The 24,517-nt window shown below is 45.9% G+C and overlaps 1 protein-coding gene across 1 annotated transcript in view; it reads right to left on the bottom strand.

Moving 5' to 3' along the window:
- PHLPP1 (PH domain and leucine rich repeat protein phosphatase 1) overlaps positions 1-632 on the bottom strand; it is a 136,164-nt gene extending 135,532 nt beyond the window's left edge. The window contains 1 exon segment of the mRNA XM_039721747.1: positions 1-632. This exon segment is cut by the window's left edge and continues 1 nt beyond it. Within this exon segment, the coding sequence (XP_039577681.1) occupies positions 1-632 (632 nt within the window).
- Positions 633-24,517: the final 23,885 nt, after the last annotated feature.

Raw genomic sequence — 24,517 nt, 5'->3', positions numbered from 1 at the left:
GGCGGCTCGGGCGGGGGTTGCGGCGGCGGCGCGCCCGCCTTGCCCAGCACTCGCACCACGCTGCTGCCGCCCCGGTGGCCGAGCTGCTGCAGCCGGGCGGCCACCTCGGCCGCCGTGGTCTCCAGGGTGCAGAGCACCGGGCGCAGGTAGCAGTTCATGTGCCGCTCGTAGACGTGGACGCAGCCCCGCTGCAGGTCCCGCCGCACCCAGTCCCGCTCCGGGGGCTGCAGGGGCTGCAGCTGCCGGGGCGGCTTCAGCAGCAGCAGCGCCTTCCTGTCCAAGCTGCGGGTGCCCAGCGAGGGGGCCGGGGCGCCGCCGGCAGAGGGGGAGGCGGCGGAGAGGTTCCTCTTCAACCTCCCCCGCCGCAGGAGCAGGGAGTTAGCGCTGCCGGCCCCGCCGGGGGCCGCCGGAGTCCCGCTGGCCGCCAGTGCCGCGGCAGGAGCGAAGCCGCCGGCTCCCCCTCGCCGCCGCCGCGGGCCGCCGGCTGCTTTGCCGTCCAGCTGCCCGCCGCCGCCCGACGGCTCCGCGCCGCTCTCCGCCTGGCTCCTCCTGCCCGGGGAGCCGCTCTCCGGCTCCCCCCGCCCGCTTCCCGCCGCCGGGGCTTCTGCCGCTCGCTGCTGCGCGGGCTCCATCGCCGCGGGGCCGGGGATGCCGCCGCCGCCCTGCTGGGAGCGCCGCTCGGCGCGGCGGGGGGGGCCGAGCGGAGCGCGGCGCCGCGTCCCGGGGGTGGGGGGGATTACGTAGCAGCCGCGGGAAGCATTCCGCCGGTGCCTGGCTCAGTCCCGCTGCCCGGCTGTCGCCAGCGCCATTAGGGAGGGAGGCAGGCGGGCGAGGAGCGAGCGATCCCGCCGCCGTGCGCCGCTCCCCGCGCGCGCGCGCCTCATGAATATTAACCAGCCCACGGGGGAGCGAGGGAGGCTCGCGAGGGTGACGCCACCGCTCGCGCGGCGGGGCGGGGCCTCGCCGATAAACACAGCGTGACTCCCAGCCGGCCCGGGCGGCGCGCGGGGGCCGCTGGGAGCTGTAGTCCCGCGGCTGCCGCAAGTCCCGGCAGTCCCGCGGCTTGCCGGGGGCCGCGCAGGCTCCGGGGCGGGAGGGAGGCCGCGGCTCGCCGTCACGGCGCGGGGCTGGATCCCTGTCAGAATTATCCCAGGACTGCCCCGCGCTCCATGTTTGTGCTCCTTGGGTCCGGTCGGAGCGTGCGGCAGGTCCGGTGGCCGCGCTCGCCCCGCTGCGCCCAGCGTGAGGCGTTCTCCCCGCTGGCTGCCTCGGCGCAGAGCCCGAGCACTGAGCCCGGGCAGCCTTCCCCTCTGGAAAGGGAGATGATATTTCCAGATCCAAGATGGAGAGAGGCATGGAAATGTGGGTAGAAACACGTATGTGTCTACAGGCGCACATATATAGCAGCAAGAAGAGCTGCTTTGTAGTCGGCACAGAAGAGGGTTTCAGTGCCATGAGTCTGTCATTGTATTTCAGGGACTAAACACCTGAGATGCCTACTTGTACAAAATTGATGCGAAGTAGCTATTAAATTTTACAAAAAACTGTGTCCCATTATTTAAAACAAATCACTGAAAAGGAAAATCAGACACATTCAATTAGCACTGTAAACATGAGTTTTTATGCTGCAGGGACACCATACATACTATGGAATTCAGAGAAATCTCTTATGCTTGTGGAGATGTTTTAGCTGAGTAATGCCGGCTGGATGGGGCTGTAACTCCCTGAGATCCCTCCTTTTTAATACATTTTGTAAAATCACAGCGAAGCATCTTGCCAGATACTCATGAAAAACGCAATAGACTGCAATAAATTGGGAGTTCTGGGCAATTGACCAGTTATGTCAATATTAGGGGAGATAAATCATCACTAAGCATCCTGAGATAAACTCTTAGCGAAACATTATTTTTAGCTGGTCGGTCTTTTTAGTGCACATGTGTGATATATGAACCCCGAAATAAACCAGAACCATAATAAAATTAATGTTTACCTCTCCTAATAAAACATTTCTCCACTCTTCCACGTTAGTGTTCATACCACATAGAAGCAGACTAAACAGGGCACAGCAAAGAACTTAAAATGGAATCATGTAGCTGCCTTTTAAAAGTTGGGGTTTTTTTTTAACAACAAAGCTGATGTTTACTGTGTGTGAAAACCACCCACTTTCTGAACAGAACAATCTAAAAATTAACTGTTCTGATTGTGAAGTTCATGTGGAGCTGTATCTAGAGCTGCAATCACCAGCAGCAGCTTCTTTGGAATTCAAGAGCACGAACTGACAGAAGATGACGGCAGTGTTTGGCCATTAAAGACTTAAACTGGTGCCCAAAACCTCCTCTGACAGTGGTGACACTCGGTAGAAGTCAGAACTGAGCTGTTTGATATATTCTGATTTATTTCTACTGCTTGTGCCACCTACTTCATAGAGGTTACACCAGGTCCCCCTGATTTAAATGTGTGAGAGAAATGTTCTACATGCAAACACACACACACACACAAAGACACACTCAGAAAGAGACAGCAAGCTATAGGGACATTATTGTTAATGATGATACTTGAAATGTTTCTAGCAAACATTTTCCAGCCCTTCTCTTCTTTGGTGGGAGTGGCAAGAGAGAAGATCTACCTGTCTCAAACTGTTCAAATACCTGAATGTTCATCCACACAGGGAAAGCCCAGAACACAGAACCAAAGAGACATCTCCTGGGGCTTCCAGTTTTCTCCCTTGTGGCCGGAGATGCCACATCCTACATGTTAGTGAGGCCCCCTAACACAGCAGATAAACAAGCTGAACATCAGATTGAACTGAGCTCAGCTGATCTCTCCTCTGCCCTAACTGGAAGACTGTCCCAGGGCCACCCTGCCCTCCCTGTTGGGACATTCCTTCCAATTTCAGCCTGAATTTTACACTTGGGTAGTCTATGCACATTTGCTCACATGCCAGCATTGCATTGCCCTTTGACTCAAATAGCTGTGGTTTGTTTTTTTTTTTAGCTCCGGAGCCTTTACCCCAAGGTGCTTAGAAGCAGCAACAGTGTTCCCTGGCAGGCTTTGTTTGCTCTCTTGGGTAGACTTAAACACGCTCTTGTTGTGTCCTCTGAGGAGATAAATCCCACAGTGTAGGAACACGCAGTTAAGGTCGCTTGGACAGCCTTGGGCCAGATCCTCCATGGGGTGCTCGGGTGTAGCCACGGCTCTGGATTTTCTCCGCGAGTCCGTGCGGAGCAGCCGCCATCCACGATAAAACTCGGAGAGGTGGCCGGGGACTGAGCTGACCTCGCTCTCCCTCTTGCCAGGCTAACTCACTGCTGCCTCCAGCCTACTCATGAATGGCTTTATGCAATTAAAAACCAAGTGGCTGTACTAAAGTCCAGAGGGAGTGGGGAAGTTGTTGGATTTATCTCTGCCCCGTGACATTTGTTCAGGAGCAGAAGGCTGCAATGAGGCTCCCGGCATCCTATGAGCCCCGAGCTGAGCTGTGAGAAGAAAAGGGAGCCTGTGGTTGATTTTCACACTTTGATGAATATGAAGGCAACAGTTTCTGTAGTGGCCTAGCACCTCCAAATGTTAGCAGTACCCAGCCTGATTATTTTTGCATTGTGCAGGGAAGTGTGCTTGAAAACTCTAAGTATATGCATATTTAAATTGAATTCTCCAGCTTATCAGAAAGCTCTGCTATTTTCTATTTCCTGGTATCTTATATATACTCTTAAACTCTCCTGAAATTGTGAATTTTGATAGGGATTAACTGGTGTTGTCAGACATGGGAATGGAGTTTGTGAAATTGATGTTTGACAGGACGAAGTGGAAGGATGAAATACACATTTCCCTTTTCTAAAGTTGGATTGATGACAGCTGTTTGGGAGACAGGTAAAATGAAACAGGGTGCTTTGCAATCTGCAGTTTTCTGACCAGACTCAGGCGATCTTGAGGAGGAGTTTTCTGATTACAGGAGTTGGCAACAAAAAATGAGGGAATAAAAAGTAATTTATCCAAGATTAGTATGAATTACTCCGTGCCAAAACTTTTTATACTGAATGAACAAATTATACACTCTCACACATAAGTGCAGGAAAATGCCAGAAGGTCTTGAAACCACAAGAAGACTTTTGAGGACAGTTTTATGTGCAGAGTTACCAGACCTTATCTGAAATCTTCACAGAGGCTGGAGCTGTTGTGATCTTCACTGTCTACATTTCTGCTGGCAGCTGCTACGGCTACAGCAGGAGGCATCAGGTGCATACACACCCCTGGAGCTGACTGAGGAACTGCAGTGGTGCTTGGAGTGTGTTAATTCCTGCTCAGCCTCTTCTGAAATCTGCCTCCCCCAGTTCTCACAGATTCCTTTAAAGCCCTCAGGGATACACTGTGCTGTTATTAGATGTTTCTGCAAGGGAAGGGACAGATTATGGGCATCAGCTGATGTCTGTGGTTTTCCTTACTCTTTCATTATGAATGCAGAAGAGTGGACCAGGTCCAGCTTTGATTCATATTGCTGCTGGTTCTGTCTTTTCTGTTCTTTGTTAGCATTATACCCCTTCATTTCTGGTAACATTTGGTTTAGCTATAGTTAATATTTTGCCAGACAATTCAATGATGTCTTATTTGTTCTGTCTAATTTTTCAGAAATGTCTGCTGCAGTGGGATAGTAAACAGCTTTTGTAGACTCAGTTTTACCATGAACTATACTCAAAGGGATTGGTTTTAGTTATATCAAATATGCAGTGAATACCCAGTTTCAGTTTTGTTTTCAAAGATATCACTGCAAAATAATATGCCATCATTAAATAGAAATTGCTTAATCCCCAGTCCTTGACTACAGAAAAATTGACTGACAAGTCAGTTCTGGATCAAAAGCTGAGTGCTGAGAAATGCTAGTGTGGGAAAGATTGTATTTATACTTTCTCTGCTATAAGTCATCTTCAATGATGCTGCTAAATGTTCATCTGTGTTTCAAGAAGGTATGAATCACTTCAGTGATTCCAGTTAAAGTGTGAAGGTGGAGAGGGAGCTTAGAAAGAAAGAATTTAATGTCCTTCAACCCTGTGGAGTGTTAGGGAGCTTACTCAGCTCTCTTCTTTAGTAGTCTGTTTTTGTAGTAAGGGAGAATTTTTCTGTAGATGACAAAGCAAGAGACTTATTTCAATGTCAAATTGCTAAAACAAAAGACATGTGCCACTGTATGTGTAATTCAGAGACCAGGAGATGGATGAGCAAAGGGACCATTTCAAATTAAACAATGTAGTAAGAATAACCTTCTTGCTTAAGAGAAATTGAATGTTGCCATATGGAAACTGTTCTCAAAATAATATTTTATCAGTAGAGATTAATGTCATTTTTTCAAATGCTAGGTATGCACCTGTGCCCCTTATTCATATTTGCAATTGCCACAGCTATAGGAACAAACTGGATATACAGATGACAAGGAACTGAAATTTTATGCAGATTGCTGCTCCAGCTGTGAACTTGAGCACAATAGTGTGTGTATGTTCCATGCAGTTGTGCTCATCTTGGCATGTACCCTTCAGGGTAGTAAGGTATTTAAGGTGGTGCTAATTCAGGGAAATGTTTACTGTTAAAAGTGGTCTTATATTGAGGATACAATTAAGAACTATTCTTGAACACGGGAGTTTCCATTACTCAGTGCCTGAAATATAATTTAGAGGCTGTAAGTGATCTTACAGTTGCCCTTTTGTTTAAACATTCAGTAACACTGGATTCTTATGACCCGGGAAGTTATTTGTACCTACAGCTCCCTAAATAATTTTCAGCAAGGTTTGATCTGTGTTTCTGGTTCCAAAACCACTTCCATACAAGTAATATCAACACTACTACATGCTCTTCAGCAGTGCACTTCAAAGCACGTCACAAACGAGAGCAAGTGTAAATATTTTCATAATATGGAGAGAGGAGAAAAGAAGCAAGGACCTTCTTGGCTGCACATTAGACTCCTCTAAAGGTGATAGGCACAAATCAGGTCCCCATGTTCGGAAAGTGAAGTGCCAGGTTTTGAAACGTCCTTCTTGGTATGCTGGAGTCCTGTCCCAGCTCCTTCGGGCAGAGGGGCTGGAGGTGGGTGCAGAATCCAGCTGTGAGTTTGTTCAAGTGACAGTGATTCTCACTTGCAGTACTTGGCCACTTGAATTTCAGTTTCTTGTAGAGCTAACCTGTATTGCTTTCAGCAAGGCAGGGTTTTCCTAAGCCAGCAGCAGCGGTGTGGTGTGGAGATCCTTTGATTACACAAATGTTTCCCGTTGTGACATGCACAGCCTGGGCTCTGTTAACATTGCAGTTAAACAGTTGGGACATGCAGCTTCCTTAGTACATTTTGGAATTTCTTCTGCAGCACAAACTTCTTTCTTCTGTTACATGAAGAAAGAAAAGAAACAGCAGCACCTCTGCTACAGTTCAATGCAATGAGCAGCTGATCATGAGTTAACTGTTTAGCTGAAAGCCATGTGCAGAGGAAACAAACTTGACAAAAAAGAACTTCAGCTTTGTTATACCTGGATTGATTACAGGTCTATGTTATACATTCTAGTGTTATATTAAATACTGTGTTAAAATTAAACCAGTATTTTACAAATGTTGCATTTAATTTGTGTTGATACTATTTGCACAACCAGACCTTGTAATTGCCAGTAGACTCAGCAACACCATACACTAATCCTCTTACTGTGTCTTCAGCTCTTCCATTTTAAGCTATTTGTTTTGTTTGTTGCTTTTTTAAAGATAAAGAGCCTCGCTTCCCGTTAGATATTAATGCACTAAAAGATTCTCTTCCAGAACTTTATAAATCCTTCCTTGTAATTATTTCTTTTTATCTTTCTTCCTCATATGGCGTCTTAAGCCCTTTTTGTTTCCAAGCTCTACAACTCCTCAAGGTACAGTATTCATCACTCCTGATAGAGATGGATTAATGTGGATTCATTAAGCTGCAGTCAACACAGTGACTTGAATGTGATGGTTTTACATAATGCCCTAAATAGCATGACTGGTGCATTTGAAGTGACCCAAGAGATTCCAACATTTTTTGTATCCGCTTTTCACGAGGTTAGTCATCTCCCATTAATTCCCTTGTAAATATCTTGGAGGAAGGTTACTGTCTGTTGTTTAAAGGCTGTGCATAAAGGCCTTTCATGTGAGACTGGGGATATGTTTCCGCCATACAGCAGGTTTGGCAACAAAGTTGGCTTAGAAAGGTCATGCCCCTACTCACTTGTATTTGCCTCTTCCTCCTGGTGTGTTGCCATTCCGGTGTGCCAGGATGATGGGAGCAGCACTGCCAGCAGGATAATGGGAATGTTCTGCATTAAAACAAATTGTGCCTGAAGAATCTCAGGTATCCCTTTAATAAAGTAAGAATCTATGACATGAATGCAAGTTATTTATTTGTGAATATTATAAGCACTGAAGTGAGACTAGCACAGGGAAGCTAAACCCTCAAAATATGTGTTAGTGATGATTTATCCTAGTACAGAGTGCTATCAACAGCTGCATCTACAGTACTTTACTTGAAGTATAAACAAAGATGCACATTACGCCCTTTGAAGCAGCCTTTTAAAATTTATTTCTTCAACACCAAAGGTGTCTCTTGTTAAGAGTAAACACAGAAATCCTCCAAGGAAATTTACAAAATAAAGCCTTATACAATTAAAATACTGGCAGGATCAACTTAGAAGTTAATACTAAAATAGCTCGCTGTCACTCCTGTGGCTCCCCAGGCACCCCTATCAGAAGTGCTTCCAGGAAAGCTGTAGGGAACATATCTGAGCTTTGATGAAAATGACCATAAGGAGTTAAATCTAGGAGAGTAGGTTTTTTTTTTCTTCCTTAGCTATTCTAGTGACAAAATGCCCACTGACTTGTAGGCTGGCAGCCATGAACTTGTGTGCAGAGTCGCTTTCATGTGCCATGTCAGCAGCACATGGATGTGGCTACCAAAGGTGCCTGGGCTGCAGCGCTCTGCCCCTCCCTGCACAGGGCACAGCCATTCCAGCTAGGACTGCGTAGTCACAGGGCTGTGACACGCTGTTGCATGAGATTAAGAGAGCTCTTTGCAATACTCTGGAACGATGGGAATGGGCTCAGTGTTCATGGGTGAGGCTAAACAAAACTTCCAGGAAAATGAGTCTGTCATTTCGCCGACAGATCATGTGGCTCCCCATGCAGTATCCCACGGTGGGGGTCACTGTGATGCCCTGCTCCGTGCTCTCTGTCAGTCTGTGCAGAGGCTGGCCTGGCACAGTCAGGAAGGGAAACCATAGGAAAGGGAGAGCAGCTAATGTTTTAGGATCCAGGTTTGACTGAGGTGAAAGCGTGCATTGTTAGCTTTGCAGATCTTGGTCAGGATACGCCAAACTACAATCATGTATATGTAACTGGCATCCAAACTCTTTCAGAGGCAGCATCATCATGCTTTTGGCTTTCTAAAGGTGTCCTTTGTTGCTTTCTAGGTGCCAAGAACAGATCTGAATGCTCTGTGAGACTCCACCTGTTCTGGTCAGAGCAAGGGTAAAAAACAGGTTCTCCAAACTGATGGGAATTCTCATTGCTAGAGTAAAATAAGCTCTTAGTTTTCCCAAAAGCATACATGCCCAGGCACTGTCACTGGTAGCATGTTCTCCAAGGTATTCAGTGCCTGTGACCTAAGCACTCCACAGATCAAAACATGCCTTGGGGTTAAATTTTCATAAGTCTCTTCGTAAGACAGGCAGTGAACCCGTTGTGAAAACCCATTGGTGGCCCCCACACAGTTGGGAAATGCCATGTTTGACAGTCAGCTGATTTTTAAGAACATTGTTTCTGCCAACAGGTACTGATAACCTGCTTTCATAATAATAGCACAAACTTCACCATCCAGCAACGTGACACACTTCTTTGCCTCACCAAACAGATCTGTCCTGCACTAGTAGTGGATCTGGAATGTCATACTGCCAGGAACCAAAGCTTTCCAGCATCCACATCTGACAAAAAAAAAAAAAAAAAAAAAGGCAGTGCACATGGTGAAGAGTTTTCCTGCAGAGCCTTGGTACCTGTGACTGTGAGCAGTCAGGTTGAAAGAAGCCCAGGTGGTGGGGTTTTCCATGAGGCTGGTGCACAGTCCAGCACACAAGAGCCAGCCAGAGAGCTCTTTTCCACAGCGATTGCAGCCAGGCTGCTGGCCAGGGTTCACATCCGCCACGGCTTAGCACAGCTGGGCTGCAGGCGTTTCTGGGTGCCAGCCAAGTATTTTGTGTCCTACCATTCCTGGCTGCCCTTTATATTTTCTTCATATCAGATCCCAGCATACAAGGAACTTGCAGCAGATTTTTAGGTTACTGCTGGAAACCCATTTGTCACATCATTCTCCCACATGGTGGCATTGCTTGCAAAAAGTACCCACTGATTCCCAGTGTGTGATGTTTTGTTCTCAGGTGCTTTAGCCAGAGTTCTGCAGCCAGGAGGGAGAATTTGCCACCAGGCATGCCTGCTCCTCTTCATTTACTCTGAGAATGAATGCTGTTCCAGACCAGATGGACCATGGACGTCTCCAAAACCAGCAACCCCGCTCAGGAGCTCTCAGGGAAGCTGTGTAGGAACATGCAGAAAGCAGCTACTAGAAAGGCTCTAGTGACTCTCCTTCTGTCATCAGTGGTGCAGACCAGCTGTCAGAGGAGTGGTCACACTGCTCTGGAGTCAGCATGGAGTCAGCATGGAGAGGTCAGGCATGCAAAAATGCAGGCTGCTCCACGTCAGTGGTGCAGACCAGCTGTCAGAGGAGTGGTCACACTGCTCTGGAGTCAGCATGGAATGACAGAGGTCAGGCATGCAAAAAAATGCAGGCTGCTCCACAACTGAACCGGAAGGGATGCACTGACTGAAGAAAGCCAAGAAATTTGGAAAGCCTCTGTATGAAACATCCAATGAACATGTCTCACTACAGAGAGGAAGAATTGGTAAGTAATGTGCATTATGGTGGATAATCTCCAGGCCTCCTCAGGTCATCCTTCCAGGAGCAGGGTGAATGTCAAAGCAAGATCACATCACCCAGGGCCTCGCAGTGTACAAAAACCTCAGAGAAGTTCTGGCAGGCTGGAATTAGCAGGCTGAGTCACTCAGCCAGGAATCAGTTGTCAATGTGGTCGCTGTTGAACGAGTGTAACGACAGATTGTCAAATACCTAAACAAGGGCTGCTTTTTGGCAAGAGCCGAGATATTGAAATGATTTGTAAATCATTCGCAGGATTTCCTACCTACATCTTTTCAGCAGCATAAGTGGATTAGACTACTGGTCCTCCTAGATAGCATTCTGCTGCAAAGGGGCTTTACCCCACACTTCAAGGAAAGATGAAAGGACAGTTGTGGTAGATGGTGCGGGATAGCCAGTCTTAGAAACCTATTCCCAAAACTGCAGTGATTGGAAGCTGGCTTTACTCCAGAAGCATGAGTATAAATCCCTTCCAAAGCTCTTGTTTATTTTTATGCATGTATTAGCAGTCCTCTTTTGACTCCTGCTAAGATTTTGGTTGTGATGATACTAGGTAGGAAGGGATTTGGCAGAGTAGCTGCACAGTGTGCAAAAAAAATTTATTTCCTTTTCATCAGTTTTAAATGTGTCCTTTTTCCATTTAATTGAATATTCCTTTGTGTTTATACTATGGAAGGGAAACCAGCAGCATGTATTTGTGAGTGGATTTGCTGGACAGGGGCTGGGATTGGTTTCCCACTGTTTCAAACCAGGGGAAATCACAATGGAGTGGAATACACAAATTAAGGGTTCTGGTTAATCAAACTCAATAGTAATTTGGAACAAAGAGAAGGTCTTAGGGGAGTTAGACCTTACAACACACCCATATTTTTTCTCTGCCTCCCTTCCCCCTTTTTCTTTCAGGAATGATTCAATACAATATCTTAAGAGAAATATAGCAATTTCTAATTGAGCAAGCCAGTGGAAGGTATCCCTGCTTGTGGTAAGGAGGTTGAAAATAGATGATCTTTAAGGTGCCTTCCAACCCAAATCATTCTGTTCCTCTATGACTAAAAATCAAGGCAAAATCAATCAACCTTAACCCTAATGCTTTCTTCCAGTTTTAAAACAGTCACCAGAACATCCCTTATTAAAGGGGCTAATTAAGTATGATCCCTTTTTCTTTCTTGTAAAGGTTATTGGAAAACAAACCGAGCAACATCTTTGTTATATTTTTGCTGAGAAAGTTCCTTCTTTGGCAGGGGAAGGGTAATTGTGATAGCAAGCTACTTCTGTTCCCAAATTCCCTGATGTGCTGGGGTCATGTTGCATATCTGCACTCTGCTTTAACAAGGAACAACAACACAGACAGAAGGGCTTATTTTTGGTGTCACTACATTTAGAGCAGATGTTATAAGCTCAATTATCCTGGTACTTCAGCTGTAACATTGCATTATTCTCTAAGCTCCGTATCTTTGGCTGAAATTGTTTTGTTGGAAGACACTGCTTTCTGAAAGCTGGTGCATCTGCTCCTCCACTTAGTATAGCCTGACAGCTACCTTCAGTAAGCAAATTTATCATTTTGGATTGCTTCTGCACCGTAGCTACAAATCACATTGGATGTACTGCTGGACAAAACACGTTTTATAATGTGGAGCATCTGCCCATTGTAAGAACATCCAGCATTTTAACACAGGATCATTAGTCACCGAGAGTAAATTGACAGGTTATCAAGTTCTGCATATTTCAGTCAGCTTCAAAAAAACCCTACTTGTGTAATGCAGGAATATTCTAAGTTCAGCAACCTCAGAGTATAGTTATCTCCATATATAACAATGTTGTGAAACAGAAAGACATGTCCCGCAGCTCCTGAATCACAGCCTTGAAATGCAGCATGACAATTATTTCATTTTGAGGCCAATGGTGATGAGCTCTGTCAGCATGGCGAGTAATTAGAAGAAATAGGGATCACTTGACTCATCTTTTCTTCCTGCCTTTGCCAGGTCGTTAAAGATTCCATTTGCACCATCTAAAGCTTATTCAATTCCATTATTCCATTCATTTACTGCATCATATTGTTCTGGAATTATGTTTATGAAAAGGGACTCTACATTTTTAATTTGAAGTTTTTTTGTCTTTGAAACAATGAAATAATTTCTAATTCTTTCTGTAAAGGTGATGTTTTTTAGAATGCGTAAATTGAGATGAAAATAATTGAAAATAATGAGTCAGGCCAATAACTAGCAGACGAATCAGCCAAATGATAGCTTAAAGAAGGCAGATCACATATTAAAAAACAGTTGAATATTTTCTTTTAAAAATCCAGCTAGACATACAATTCCTTATCTCTGTCACCTAACATTTGCCACATCTACTTTATGCACACATATACTTTGCTTGGTAAAAAGGCAGAATCTTTCATTACAATGTATAGCAAGATATGGCAGTTTTACACTATTTCTATTATTAAGTAGTACTATAACAAGAGGGGACTTGTTAAAATTTCATCATTTTAGTAGCAGCATTCTCTACAAAAAATACTCATATATTTCCTACACTTGGACTGTATGAACAGATTATCCAACAATTACATATTAATTATTAATCACCCAGTGCTTTGGAAGCCACCCTGTGGCTCTCTTGTGCAGGAGCTCTACTGCTTTTGCAACCTAATGATATGATTTTCCCAGCTGCGGTGTTGCAGTGCTCAGCCAGACGGAAGGCTGATGACAGAGGGAGACATAAAGTTATGGGGATGCCTAAGGTTCTACCTCACCTTGCTTGGGGGAGGTTTTGAAACAGTAAACTAAACAAATTCAGTAGGAAAAATACAGAAAACTGATTAGATGGCAGACTGTGGTTAGAATTGGAGTGGTTTAGGTGGTCTGTATAGAGATTAATGGAAATACCTGAAAATAAGCAAATAGGGAAGATCTTTTCCTCCTGCGTTCCCCAAGAACATATTTTCTGACTCCATGTTTAAGCAGCAAGCCTGAGAACTGTGATTTGCATTATCTGTACACATTTTTGGCTGTACATGGTTATCACTCAGGAAAACAAGATTGATTTCTCATTCTCAAGCACATTTATAATGTCTGTGCAAATGAATGTAGGGCATATCCCGGTTAGATCAATATTTATGCAGCCTACTTTAGAAAGCAAGGGAGTTGCTTCTGAGCAGCAGGGGATCTTGTAATTTCTTTTCCTATGGTTTCCTCTTTTCCTCGTTTCCAGTGAAATTTGTTTGCATAATGCTCCACGCTCGCTGACAATTAAAGGGAGTTTTCATGAAGGCCCCTCCAAAAGGCCGGGGACTCCCTGGGATGGAGGGAGGTGTGGGTGAGCCCGTGGAGCTGCAGGCCGGGCCCGTGGCAGCAGGGTGGCCCCGGAGCGTGTGCTTGTGGCAAGGGGTGCGAGCGAGCACAGTGCCACTCCCCGAAGGGACAGGGGCTTGGAGGACCTGGTGGCTTCTGCCGCCTCCCTCCAGCTCCGGCGAGCCACTTTGGCTTTGCGCACTTCATTCCACTTGCGAAAGAGCAACAATTAATTACCCTAATTAAACCCAACTGCAGAATATCCAATACTGCGGTTTGTTTCGTTCTTCTAGGCTCACCTCTTTCGTGCACGCATTCCCCGTGCTGTTGTCACAGCTAATCTCTTTCATTCATTTTGAAATGGTGGGCAGGGGGCCAGGGGAGAACGGAACACATAATAAATCAAAAGTAGCAAAACATTAAAAAGAGCCAAGCTCCCAGCAGTATGCCGGCATCTATGTCTAAAAGGATCTTCCTAAACAGCTGTTTTCTCACAGCACAGCTTTCATTTTCTTGATGCTTAGGAGGAGGCAACTTCACTGACCCACAGACAGAAGGCAGCATTTGTGAATACCCTTTACTTTTTCTTCTGCCATATTTACCAGAATTTTCTTTTTTTTAACCTGACTTGAATAAACTCAAGGGCCTTCAAATGCCCACAGTAATGCAAGTTCCTACACAGTGATGCATGCATTTGGAAATTAATTGGGAGATGACAACAAGTAACTTTACAGTACTGGTATCTTCTGATTGTCAATTTAATTTGCCATCAAATAAAATACACTTTATGTATATTAAGTATTCCCTGAAAGCATTATTTTTTTTCTAAAGAAGCTCCTCCACGATGCAAACATGATGAGCTCTAGGCTATTAAATAATCTTGATTTCCATGGCTATAGCACTGAAATGCAGCATTAGCAAATACAATATATTGAATGCCTCTGTAGTAAATAATTCCATTTTTTTTAACTAACTAACTAGGCAATAAGAACCCTGTCAGTTCTGTGTTGACAAAGTATCTTAGTTACTGAGTAACTATAGAGATGTTTCCCTTACGCTTGACGTAATTATCAAAATGCCTTCCAATAGCTGGTGAAAATGTTAAGGCTGAGAGAGTAATTCCTGGAGTGTGGTTCGCTCCTCACAGGGACAAAAAAGTCAGCTCTGCATAGGCCAGCTATGCACCCACAACTAAAAAGTTCTTCATTGTATTTCTTCTTGCCATCGGTCCCTTTAGAGCAAACTGGGACATCTGGTACTGCCCTCCAAATCAAGTTTCAGATTTGGTCAGCCTCAGGCACAGGGCCAGGAGAAGACACAGACACAGACATCCTAGGACATAAGCCAGAAATTACTTTGTTTCTCTTAAAGCTCCAGCTTAGGTAAGGACTTAAACTCTGTGTTGTCTTGTTCAGAAAGGGGGATGCAGTTGAAAGTATGTGCAAAGCTTGCCCTAAGAGCCCCCAGCCGTAAAGGATACTGGTTTTGCTACTTCCCTGATCTGTAGGCAAATCTTTCTTCATGATCCCTGGCCTGTGCTGTTCTGGTACCTTGGGGTGGTTCAGATTTTGCCCTGGTGCTGTTAACTCTCTGCAGATCTTTACTCTCTGGAGCCTCTGACGGACACCCCAAAGCTGGATGTGTCCTATGGCCTGAAGAACATGGACTAGTGCACCATGGTGAGGGACATTTCCTACTTGGCACTCATGCTGAGCTCTGCATGGGTGATTTTTCTCCAACAAGTGATGTGGAACATGTAGAATTTCAGTCTGAGCTGTGCTCAATGAAGAATGAAGGCTGGAAGGGATCCCAGTGGGATATTTACTGCCTCTTACTGACATAGAGTATTACAGATACCATACAAAAATATTACTTATAATATAATGTCAACAATCATATATAAACTGCACCCATGTTGTTCCAACAGGTTGTCTTTTAGATATGCAATGACAGAGGCTCCACCGCCTCCATGCCTGGCTGCTGTCTGTCCTCTGCCCCGCTGCCCTGACCAGCTATAATTATTCCCCAGTGACTAACTCGAAACCACCTTGCTGCCCCACAGGCAGAGAGCAGAATAATTGCCTTCCGCTTTGCAGCCCCGCGTGTTGAAACACCCTTCTTTCCTTCTTCAGGCAGAGCAAGGGCAGTGCCTTTGGACTTTCCTCACAGGGGTTGTTCTCCAGGTCTCCTGCCAGCTGGGAGGCTGTGTCCAGCTGGGGTGCTCTTGTTCTAGGAGAGCCATACCCCAAAACCAGCCTGACTCGCAGCAGGGTAGAGGAGAAGGGCTTGTGCCTGCACCTTGCGAGCCATACCCTTGTTGGTACATCCCAGTTTGCCTTTATCTCTGAAACACGGTGCTCCCAGGCTTCAGTTCACAAGCCAGGTTCCTGCCCAGCAATCTGGGCTATTGCCTGATTGGATTTGTCCATGGTTCCTGCCTGATAGAACCATCTCATATGAGCTTGTCCCCATTCTGAATTGCATCCTGAGTTTCCCCCCACACCAGCACAGTGTCCCCTCAGCGACACCAGTGACGATGCCAGCCCCAGCACCAGTGTGCCCTGCTGTTCCAGGTACAGCCACTGCACCTGCTGTCACTCCCCTTTGCTACAATTTGACAAGCCTTGTGTCAGCCTCCTGTAAATTTCTCTTTTGAGCTTACTTATGATGAGAATGGCATCAGAGGCACGGTCAAAAGCACTTGGAAGACAAGATACGTGACATGGCGTCTCCTTTCTGTGAGACTGATGGCTGCCATAAAAGGAAATAAATTTGCTTTAGCTCACTTAGTGCTCATTTAGTTTATCACCAAGTGTGAATTAGCCCACATTTGATTACTTGCTCCAGTATTTCCAGGGCATTGACATGAAGTTGGCAAGTTTTCTCCTTTGCTCTCAGTTTTAAGGGAGCCACCCTATTTGTGCATCTTGTACAAAGTCACAGTTTGACTCATCCTCCATCAAGTCTTACAGACAACTCATGGCCCAGAGGTGCCATTAGCCAGGTCTTCAAGTATCTGAGGTCAAAGTATCGCTGCCAATTTGCAAATAATTAACTTCTTTCATGAACTCTTTCCTTGTTAGAGTCATCCATCTTTGCCACTGGTACTGCTGGTGTTCGTGTTACCTACCCACATGCAACTGGTGTTTTGGGGAAGAAAAGTAGAAACTAAAGGCACTAAACACCTCTTATACAGAAAGCAGCACGATGAAAGCATTCCTGTTTCAGGAGTTAGAGACTATAGAATCATAGAATGGGATTCCTGATGTGATTCACATTAGAATGTGGTTCCTGGTGTCCCTTGATAATCCCCTATCAGCTTACGCCTTGGCCCTTGCTTGCCCCTGCATGTTGGGGCAATGCTTTGTACGTGCTTGGCTTGCCAGGTGTCCTCTTCCTGGGCATTTCCCTCCTGTGCTGAGGAGGGAAGACTGCAACCATTAAAGAATAAAAGGTTTTAGAGGGCAAATAAGTGAGTCATGCCCTGGTACGTGTCACTGTAAGTAAAATAAAACAGTAAATCGGCAGATTTCATGGAAACAGCGTGGTCCAGGCTGTGCTCCTGGAGCCAGCACAGGAGATCTGTGCATTCGCAGATCCACACGGACATGGCTATCCCTGGCACACCACGTCCCACCCCAGCGCACAGGACTGATGAGGCGAATTTCTCACAGTGCCATTGAAAGGAGTTGGTTAAGAGTGAAAAACACTTTCCTACAGCATAAATCAGCCCTGCAGAAACTCGGTGCTCAGCCATACCATAAATGCCAGAGCTGTTGTGCTGTTTTGAACTGGGGAGCAGAGAAACATCCCCAAGGCAGCCCAGGGAAAGACAAGGAGAGGATAACAAGAATTCCAGGGTGCAGGTATTTGACATAATCTTTGAAAAAGGCCAGTGGCTGCTCTCTGCCACTCTACCCACTATTTCTTCCTCCACTTTGGCTGACCAAAAAGCACAAGCCAACCATGATTTGTTAATAATGAAGAAAAATGGCTCTTTGTTGACGGAGCTGCCACTACGCATCCCCAGAAGTCCCATGAGCAGCTCTGCTCAGGAAAGCTATGCTTGATTAAACTGAGCACTGGCTTCTGAAATACTGGAGCAAGGGCTGTTATGGGACTTCATCCAATATAACTGCGTTTTATTTTTATTGCTCCTCATCTGTTTTCCCTGATTTTGATAAGGCCAGAGAGCACCTTGGCTCAGCAATCTCTGCTCTCAGCAGGAGGAGGAGAATCATGCACCGAGTGACCTTACTGAGGTGCCTGTCACATAAAAACCCTTCTGCCACCTGGAGTCCTGCCTGCACCCACTTTTCTCTCTCCTTCATGAATATTTATGGTGGCAAAACTAGATATTGCATGAATTAGCATGGAACTTTAAAATTACGCAATGAGCAATTTCATATAGAATGAAGTTCCTTGGCAATTCTTCCATGTAGTTATATCAGTAAGATTCGTGCCTGTGCAATTCCCAGGGTGAAATCAATTTTACTTTTTTTTTCTTTTTCTTTTTTTTTTTTTTTAAGGGAGGGATAGAAGATTAATGTGATTCTCCACACACTTTCATCACCAGACTTTGCTGGTTTCCATTCCAGTGTAAAATTATGATAGTGCCCTCCTCTCAATTTATATTTTCCTTTGCCTGCATATTGCTTTCGTCTTCTTGGGGTTGTCTGTTGCACCTTTCCTTTTTGTGTTTCCTTTTTTATCTCACATCTAAGATCGCTGTTTTGTCATGAGACAGGGTCTTCCTCAAAAAAGCATCAATGATAGACAGAAAATGGAGGAGACAGTCAAAGCTGCAGTAGGCAAGAGGAGTAAAGTAGGTTAGGCAGTTAGCATTCATCAAATATTTAGTGAGTGATACAAGCTGAGGCCAGCTGTACGGGATCTTGATATGTTTTCTCTTTGTACAACTTGGTCAGTCCATCACACAGGTCCCTGCAGAGCACCCCAGCACTTACCCATGTGCCTGACCTACATTCTGCACGGCGTGTGTGCCCGTCTTTCCCCAGATGGCAAAGACTGCTTTGGAAGAGGGTTTTGCTCCCATTTCAAGGCACCTGCAGCAGAAACCCAGCATCTGGCCCCTGCTTACCCTGGCTGTGACATGAGCTGCTCTTGTGGGTAAACATTCCTAAGCCCTTACTGTAAAATGTGTTTCCCTTTTTCTTATTTGACCCTTTTTTCATCCTACTTTTTTCCTTCTTACAGCAACACTGCTCTGGGAGAAGCCAGCATTTCCCACTGGTAAAATCAGCTGAGCTCACATAATTTCTCTAAGCCACAGTGCTGGAAGGTTTGTCTTGTCTTGTGTTGGGGATTTTTTTCCCCCCAAAACCACTAATAATTAAAGATATTATCCTATAATGTCGTGGGAATGGTTTATCAATTCAAAAGGGCTTTAAGATTCCCAGGGAGATGAAGCCACTGTGCCACATCAGGCTTTGTCATGGCACCCCTGGTGTGCCAGGGGTTTGCTGTGCCACTGGGTTCACACAGTGCCCATGGCTGAGTCTCTCCTTGTGCTGGGCTGTGTCACAATGCAGGGGCCTGTGCTTGTTCAGAGCCCCTAAACCAAAGACAAACGGGGACAAAATGCCTTGCCTCATCCCTTAAATCCCACAGCGTGCCTCCCCACTGCCAGGCTCTTTTCCCCCAGCATCCTGGTGCAGGTGTGCTGCTTTACTCCACAACTCTGTGCTGGCACCTGGATTTCTCTTTCTTTACAGCGAGGCTGGGGCTCCCGACAGCTCCTGCAGTTTGTCTGCCTGACAAGAACCCGCACACATTTTTTGGCTGCCCCAGCCCACACTCGAGGGGTCCTCGACCTGCCCCGTGCGTCCCTTTGCTTTCGTTTTTGTTTCTCAGGGCCCCTCCGTACCGCGGCTCCTGCCAGCCGGGCAGCTCACAGGAACACGGGGCTGCGGGATAAGCAGCCAGGGCTCAGGAACGTGCCACGATTTGCTAAAATTGCCTAATGAAGCCTAGAGAAGCAACTGCAGGCATTTGCGAAGCATGGAACAAAAGTAGCACCCTTAGGCGAATATAACCCTAATTTCTTCACATAATAATTAAAAGGGCAAATTTAGGAGAAAATATTAATCCCTGTCCATAGAAAACTTGCTTTTCCCTTTTACTCCAGGCTAGAAATATCAATGGAGTTAAACATTTGTCGACGCTTGCAAAAGCACAGCCAGAGCAAGAGAGCTGAGTAAAGGCAAATCTCTCCAAAGGAGAAGCCAGAGCCTGCTGTCGCTGGCAAGATACAGGGCTCGAAGGAAATGAAGATGAGTGAGATTGCAAAACTGAGATGCCTGCACTTGCAAATTACTTGTAATGGCTCCAGAAACGACTTGTCTAGTGCTGTTGTTTTACCTTTTACCTACCACTAGGTATGCACGTCAGCTCATTTAAAGGGCTGTATCGAGACATATAATTTGTTTACAGCTCGTTAATTTCCATTATAATAACAATGGCATGGTACATGCGAAAGCACGCTGGCGTTTTGGTGGTAGCATGCAGCAGAGCCTCCCGAAGGCAGCTCATTGCCTGCCCAGAACCGGCTGCAAAACATTATTCAGCCCTATTAGGAGTAATTTCGGGGGCAGATTGGGGAGCACGAGTCTTCCCTTTGCCACAGACAGAACACACACGGTTTAAACTTGTTTCCTTCCTAATTGTGGGTGAGCAAAGCACAGGCACTGTTCTTTCCATTTGGGTCATTTAGGGTTTGAAAAGGAGCTAATAAGGAAGCCAAGGAATTATAACATGAGGGTGGTTCTCTAACTTCTTCCATTCCACTTGTAACACATGCAATTGTAGAACTTCTTTTGCAGCAGGGCAATGCCTCCTGCTCCCAGCAGATGATCCTAAGCCATTCCTCTGGGTACCGGCTCACAGGTTACTGCTTTCCTTTGGCAACAGTCCTTAGGCTGATCCCGTGTGTGGGGGCGAAAAAGGTGGTGAATCAGCTCTAAAGAAAAAGGACAGAAAGGAGAACAGGGATTGTATTGCTGGCTCAACCTCAGGTGCTAGTGGGAATTTGGCTTGCCTCATGCAGGGTGCAGATTTTGACTGGGATGCTGTGAATCCTGGTAATGTCCTCTGCTGGCATTTGGTGCTTCTTCTGAAAAAAAAAAAAAATCCCAGATCTCAGAATTTGGAAAGGGACTTTGCACTTATTTTCTCTTAAGAAGAGTTTAAAAACTGCAGGTAATTAAAAAGGATTCAAAGCTTTTACAAAATATATAGACAACTATTTCTTTTGACCAGCTTTAGTAAGTACAGCCAGGTTCTGACTGAGGGGTATAAATGCTCTTTTTTGGAATGGAAACATTTTTCCTAGTAGTTTACTATTCTTTGAACTTGTCATAAAGCACAGAGCAATTGTCAGCAATACGCCCCATGAACACAAAAATATCTTGGAAAAACTCCATCACAAGATTTTGCCTTTCAGACATTTTTCATTGCAGTGATCACTGTTTGCCAAGAAATAACAGATATGAAGAGAAGAGGTTCTGCTTGGTTCAGTAGTAGATCTAGAATAATTATTTTGTGGTTGCAGAAAAAGCCTTGCTGTTTTCACTGTGTATCTTGAGAAAAATTCTTTCTTTCCAAGAGATTTTATGAGAAGCACAGGCTGTGCTATAAAATCATGCTTTATTCTTCATTTAATCACAGGGAGCTGATATAAAATGCAGACACTGAAAGCAAGAGATGAAATCTCACGACTTTGCGTGAACCCACTCTTGTGGTGGAGGAGAACTCCTGACTTTGGTTTTCACTGCAGTGATGTGTAAGTCCCAACAAACACTTTCAATTTGCAGCATCTGCACAAGTTTCATGCTACAGCTCCAGAGCCAAGTAAACATCATATCACAGCAGGATATGATGGATTTCCCCATCTTCATGACATCACCGCCTTAGCAGGGCATTTAGCAGCTGAATGCTTCAGTCATGAGTGTGGCCTTTTTCTTGGTCATTTTTCCCAACCTGACTCCAGTACCAGGTTCTTTCTGGCTTCCCATGTACAGCAGAAATCCATTTCTGTTTCTCTGGAGCCATTGCCAGGTCTGTATTTGTGGCCAGGGCTGCCTCACAGGGGGTTTCTGCAGCAAAGGGAGAGGCTGCAGACACCAACTGCGTCAGCCACAGCACATTTGCCATAAGCTTTGCAATGTGTTTTATGCAGAGAAAAGCCTTCAGCCCTCCTAGTCTAATCTTGTAAGGCTCCTAGCTGATCTTAGGTGTCTGTCTGGAGGTGGTTGTCCTCTAGAAAAGTCTATGGGCACATGTCAGAAAATGGCAACTTCATCTGTCTTCCAGAACTACCCGAGGTGCTGCAACTCCAAAAGATATAGAGCAGGATTTTTCCAGAAGCAACTGGGAAAAAAAATCTAGGACAGAGCTCACCAGGGCTCTTCTAGATCATCCCTGTCTCTGTAAACCAGATTAACATATCATTTTTTTCTCCCCTAGGATATGCTGCTGTGGCAGTATCAGTGGTGCTGGATGCAGCTGGTATATCTTGAGGAAGCCAGATTTGATAAGGATTGCTCTCCCTGGCTTTTCAAAGTGGGAAATGTAGGTTTAACTGTGACCACATGTAGAAGTATGCTTTTTGGAGCTGTCACCATCATCCAATGCACTTGGATTTTTCTTCCTCTTTGACTTTTTTCCTTGTGCTCACAAATGGTGTCGCTGTGGAAAGCTATTAGGCACCTTGCATCTTCCACTGGAGCAGACACCACATATGTTCAGAAGGGTTATCTTTGTTCCCTCGCTTATGCCAGGCCCATTAATCTTGATGCAAAACAAATTAACATGTTATTATCCATACTGGGACAGTTGCAGGGCGGGGGGTGTCTGTGTAATGTACCAAGCTTCCACTGCTTAGGGTGTGCTTTGTTACCTGGAATGAACTAGTTACAGTTTCTTGATCTACAGTACGGGATGCAGCTGTTGTGTAACTCTGGAAAAACCTTCTGTTGTTACCCAACACTGTTGGTATCACCCCATCTATGATACAGCTGTGCAGTCAGAGCTGTGTTGCGAGCAGAGTGCGTTTGTGCACCGCACATCCCTCTTCCTGCCCCACACATCCCTGTTCCTGCCCCACTGTGTGCAGAGACACATCAAACACCGCCTGCTTGCTTGGGCACACAGGGAACAATCCTCTTTTCCCCACAGACTATGAGGGAATTGAGAAGCTGAAGCAGGTCTGTGACAATGATTTTGGTTTGAACTGCAGGGGTGGACGCTGTTTTACTCACAGGAACAACCACCAGCCCTTGCCCCAAAGTACCAAATGGCCACATGTCCCCTGCCCAAAATGAGCCTTGCAAATGGAAACATGGCTTCTGGACCAGCTCTGCTTTCCACTCCTGACGTTTTCCACCTGGGATTCATAAACCCTGGGTCATTCCCATTTATGTCACATGAAAAGAGGAGGAGAAAGCGCGCTGCTGCTGGCCACACGCGAGCACTGGCCAACCTTTGTACCCGGGGTCAGCAGAGCATCGCCACGCAAGAGGTTTTGCTCCACCCAGAGGAGGAAGAGAGACAGGTGCCATTGTCCATGAGCACGTGGGGTCACTGGTGCTTGCCCAGCAGAGCGAGTGCCAGCTCTGCTGGAGCCTTCCCTGGGAGTGGGAATGTGCAGTGTGATAATAGGAGGGTTTTTTACTCTCATCAAGCTCAAAATTATTCTGTTTGTTTGAAAAAAACAAAAAGGAGGAAACACCTAATATGTGTACCTTCTCCTGCACACGCTTGGATGTGCACACAAGGATGAAGAGCTGTGCACGGAGTGGGGCTGTGTGTGCCCTGCTGCCAGCGGCTCCCAGCAGCTGAGGATTCTGGCACCAGTCACAGAATCTGACAAGGCATTTCAGTTTCATTGGAGCCTTTGGCTGCGCATCACCAGGGCCCAACCTGGGTCACGGACATTGCTGTCTCTCTTTACAGCCACAGACCTCAAGCTGCGATCAGTATCTCCAGACACAGACAAAGTGCGGACACCACCAGCATGTGGCAACACAACTCCTTATATGCACCCTCAGAGAAGAGCAATAAAGATCAGAGCTCATAATTTTTCAAACATGTAGGGACCAGTCCTCATCCCAGAGCTCTTGCAATGCCTCACAGGCAGCAGTGAAGGAGAGAAACCCCAGCAAATGTCTCCCGACGGTGTTTGAGTCCTCAGCTCCCAGGCTAACTTACGCCTTCTGATTTCAGTGGAAGATCTGGCTTGAGCAAAGCAGGACACAGTCACACTCCATGTTGCACAGTGACAGAGAAGACAGCAATCTTAAATCTCCTGAATCCCAGCCTTGTGCTCTTTCTTCCCAAGTTCACGAGTACTTAATCTTTGAGAAGCTTATGCGAAGATTTTCATGTTTGTTTAAAGTTTTAAAACAAAACCTAATCACCTGCAGGCAATCCTACATGGCTTTTATTTTTTTTTTTCAGTCCCAGATGCAAAACAACCCTAAACCTGCTCTGCAGATCTGCTGACACAGAGGAGATTAAATGCTATTTTGCTTCTCTTTTAAAACCCCTTATTGATTTTTTCCTGGGTTCACATAGGGTTCACAAGTGAGAGTGTTGGTCCTCTGAGTATGACTGCCCATTTTAAGTGCCACTTTATGCATTAAAGGACATGCTGCAAAAAGGGCAATATGGACAGTAATGCTGAAGGGCTTGCTCATGGCCCACAGCCCCAGCAGCTTCATTTGAGATTTGTTTATCACCTGATATGGTTAGAGCATCACAGAGGGTGCTGTGGAGGTCGCAGCCATTTTAACCAAGCATGGTGCTGTTGCCTTGAGAGAGGGATGAATCCACAGGAATTGGCCTTCTGTGGGTGGCAGAGGAGAAGGACCTAATTCCTTTTGGACCTGCTGCTGCACCTTCGTTTGTAATTGCCTGATTGACCTTGACACCAAGAGGTCAGACTCTGTCCCCAGGGTGTGGGCACAGAGCCACTGCAGGAGCCACAGGCTCCCTCAGGGCACCAAACCCCTGGGGACAGGGCCATGCTTTGGAGATGTGAGAGCAGGGCTCCCACCAACCCCAGCTGTACTCAGAAACACCCACACGTGGCTGTCTGGGTCACTGTCTGGGAAAAAGTATCACCAAAAAAAGGAGACCAAGGAGCTGAGCTCAAGTGCGAGCCTTGATCATCCCCCACACGTGGCTGTCTGTGTCACTGTCTGGGAAAAAGTATCACCAAAAAAAAGAGACCCAG

The sequence above is a fragment of the Passer montanus genome, unplaced genomic scaffold, assembly GCF_014805655.1.
Source record: "Passer montanus isolate IOZ18808 unplaced genomic scaffold, ASM1480565v1 scaffold107, whole genome shotgun sequence".
In the NCBI taxonomy this organism is placed as follows: Eukaryota; Metazoa; Chordata; class Aves; order Passeriformes; family Passeridae; genus Passer; species Passer montanus.
This window is presented reverse-complemented; position numbering and strand designations above follow the sequence as displayed.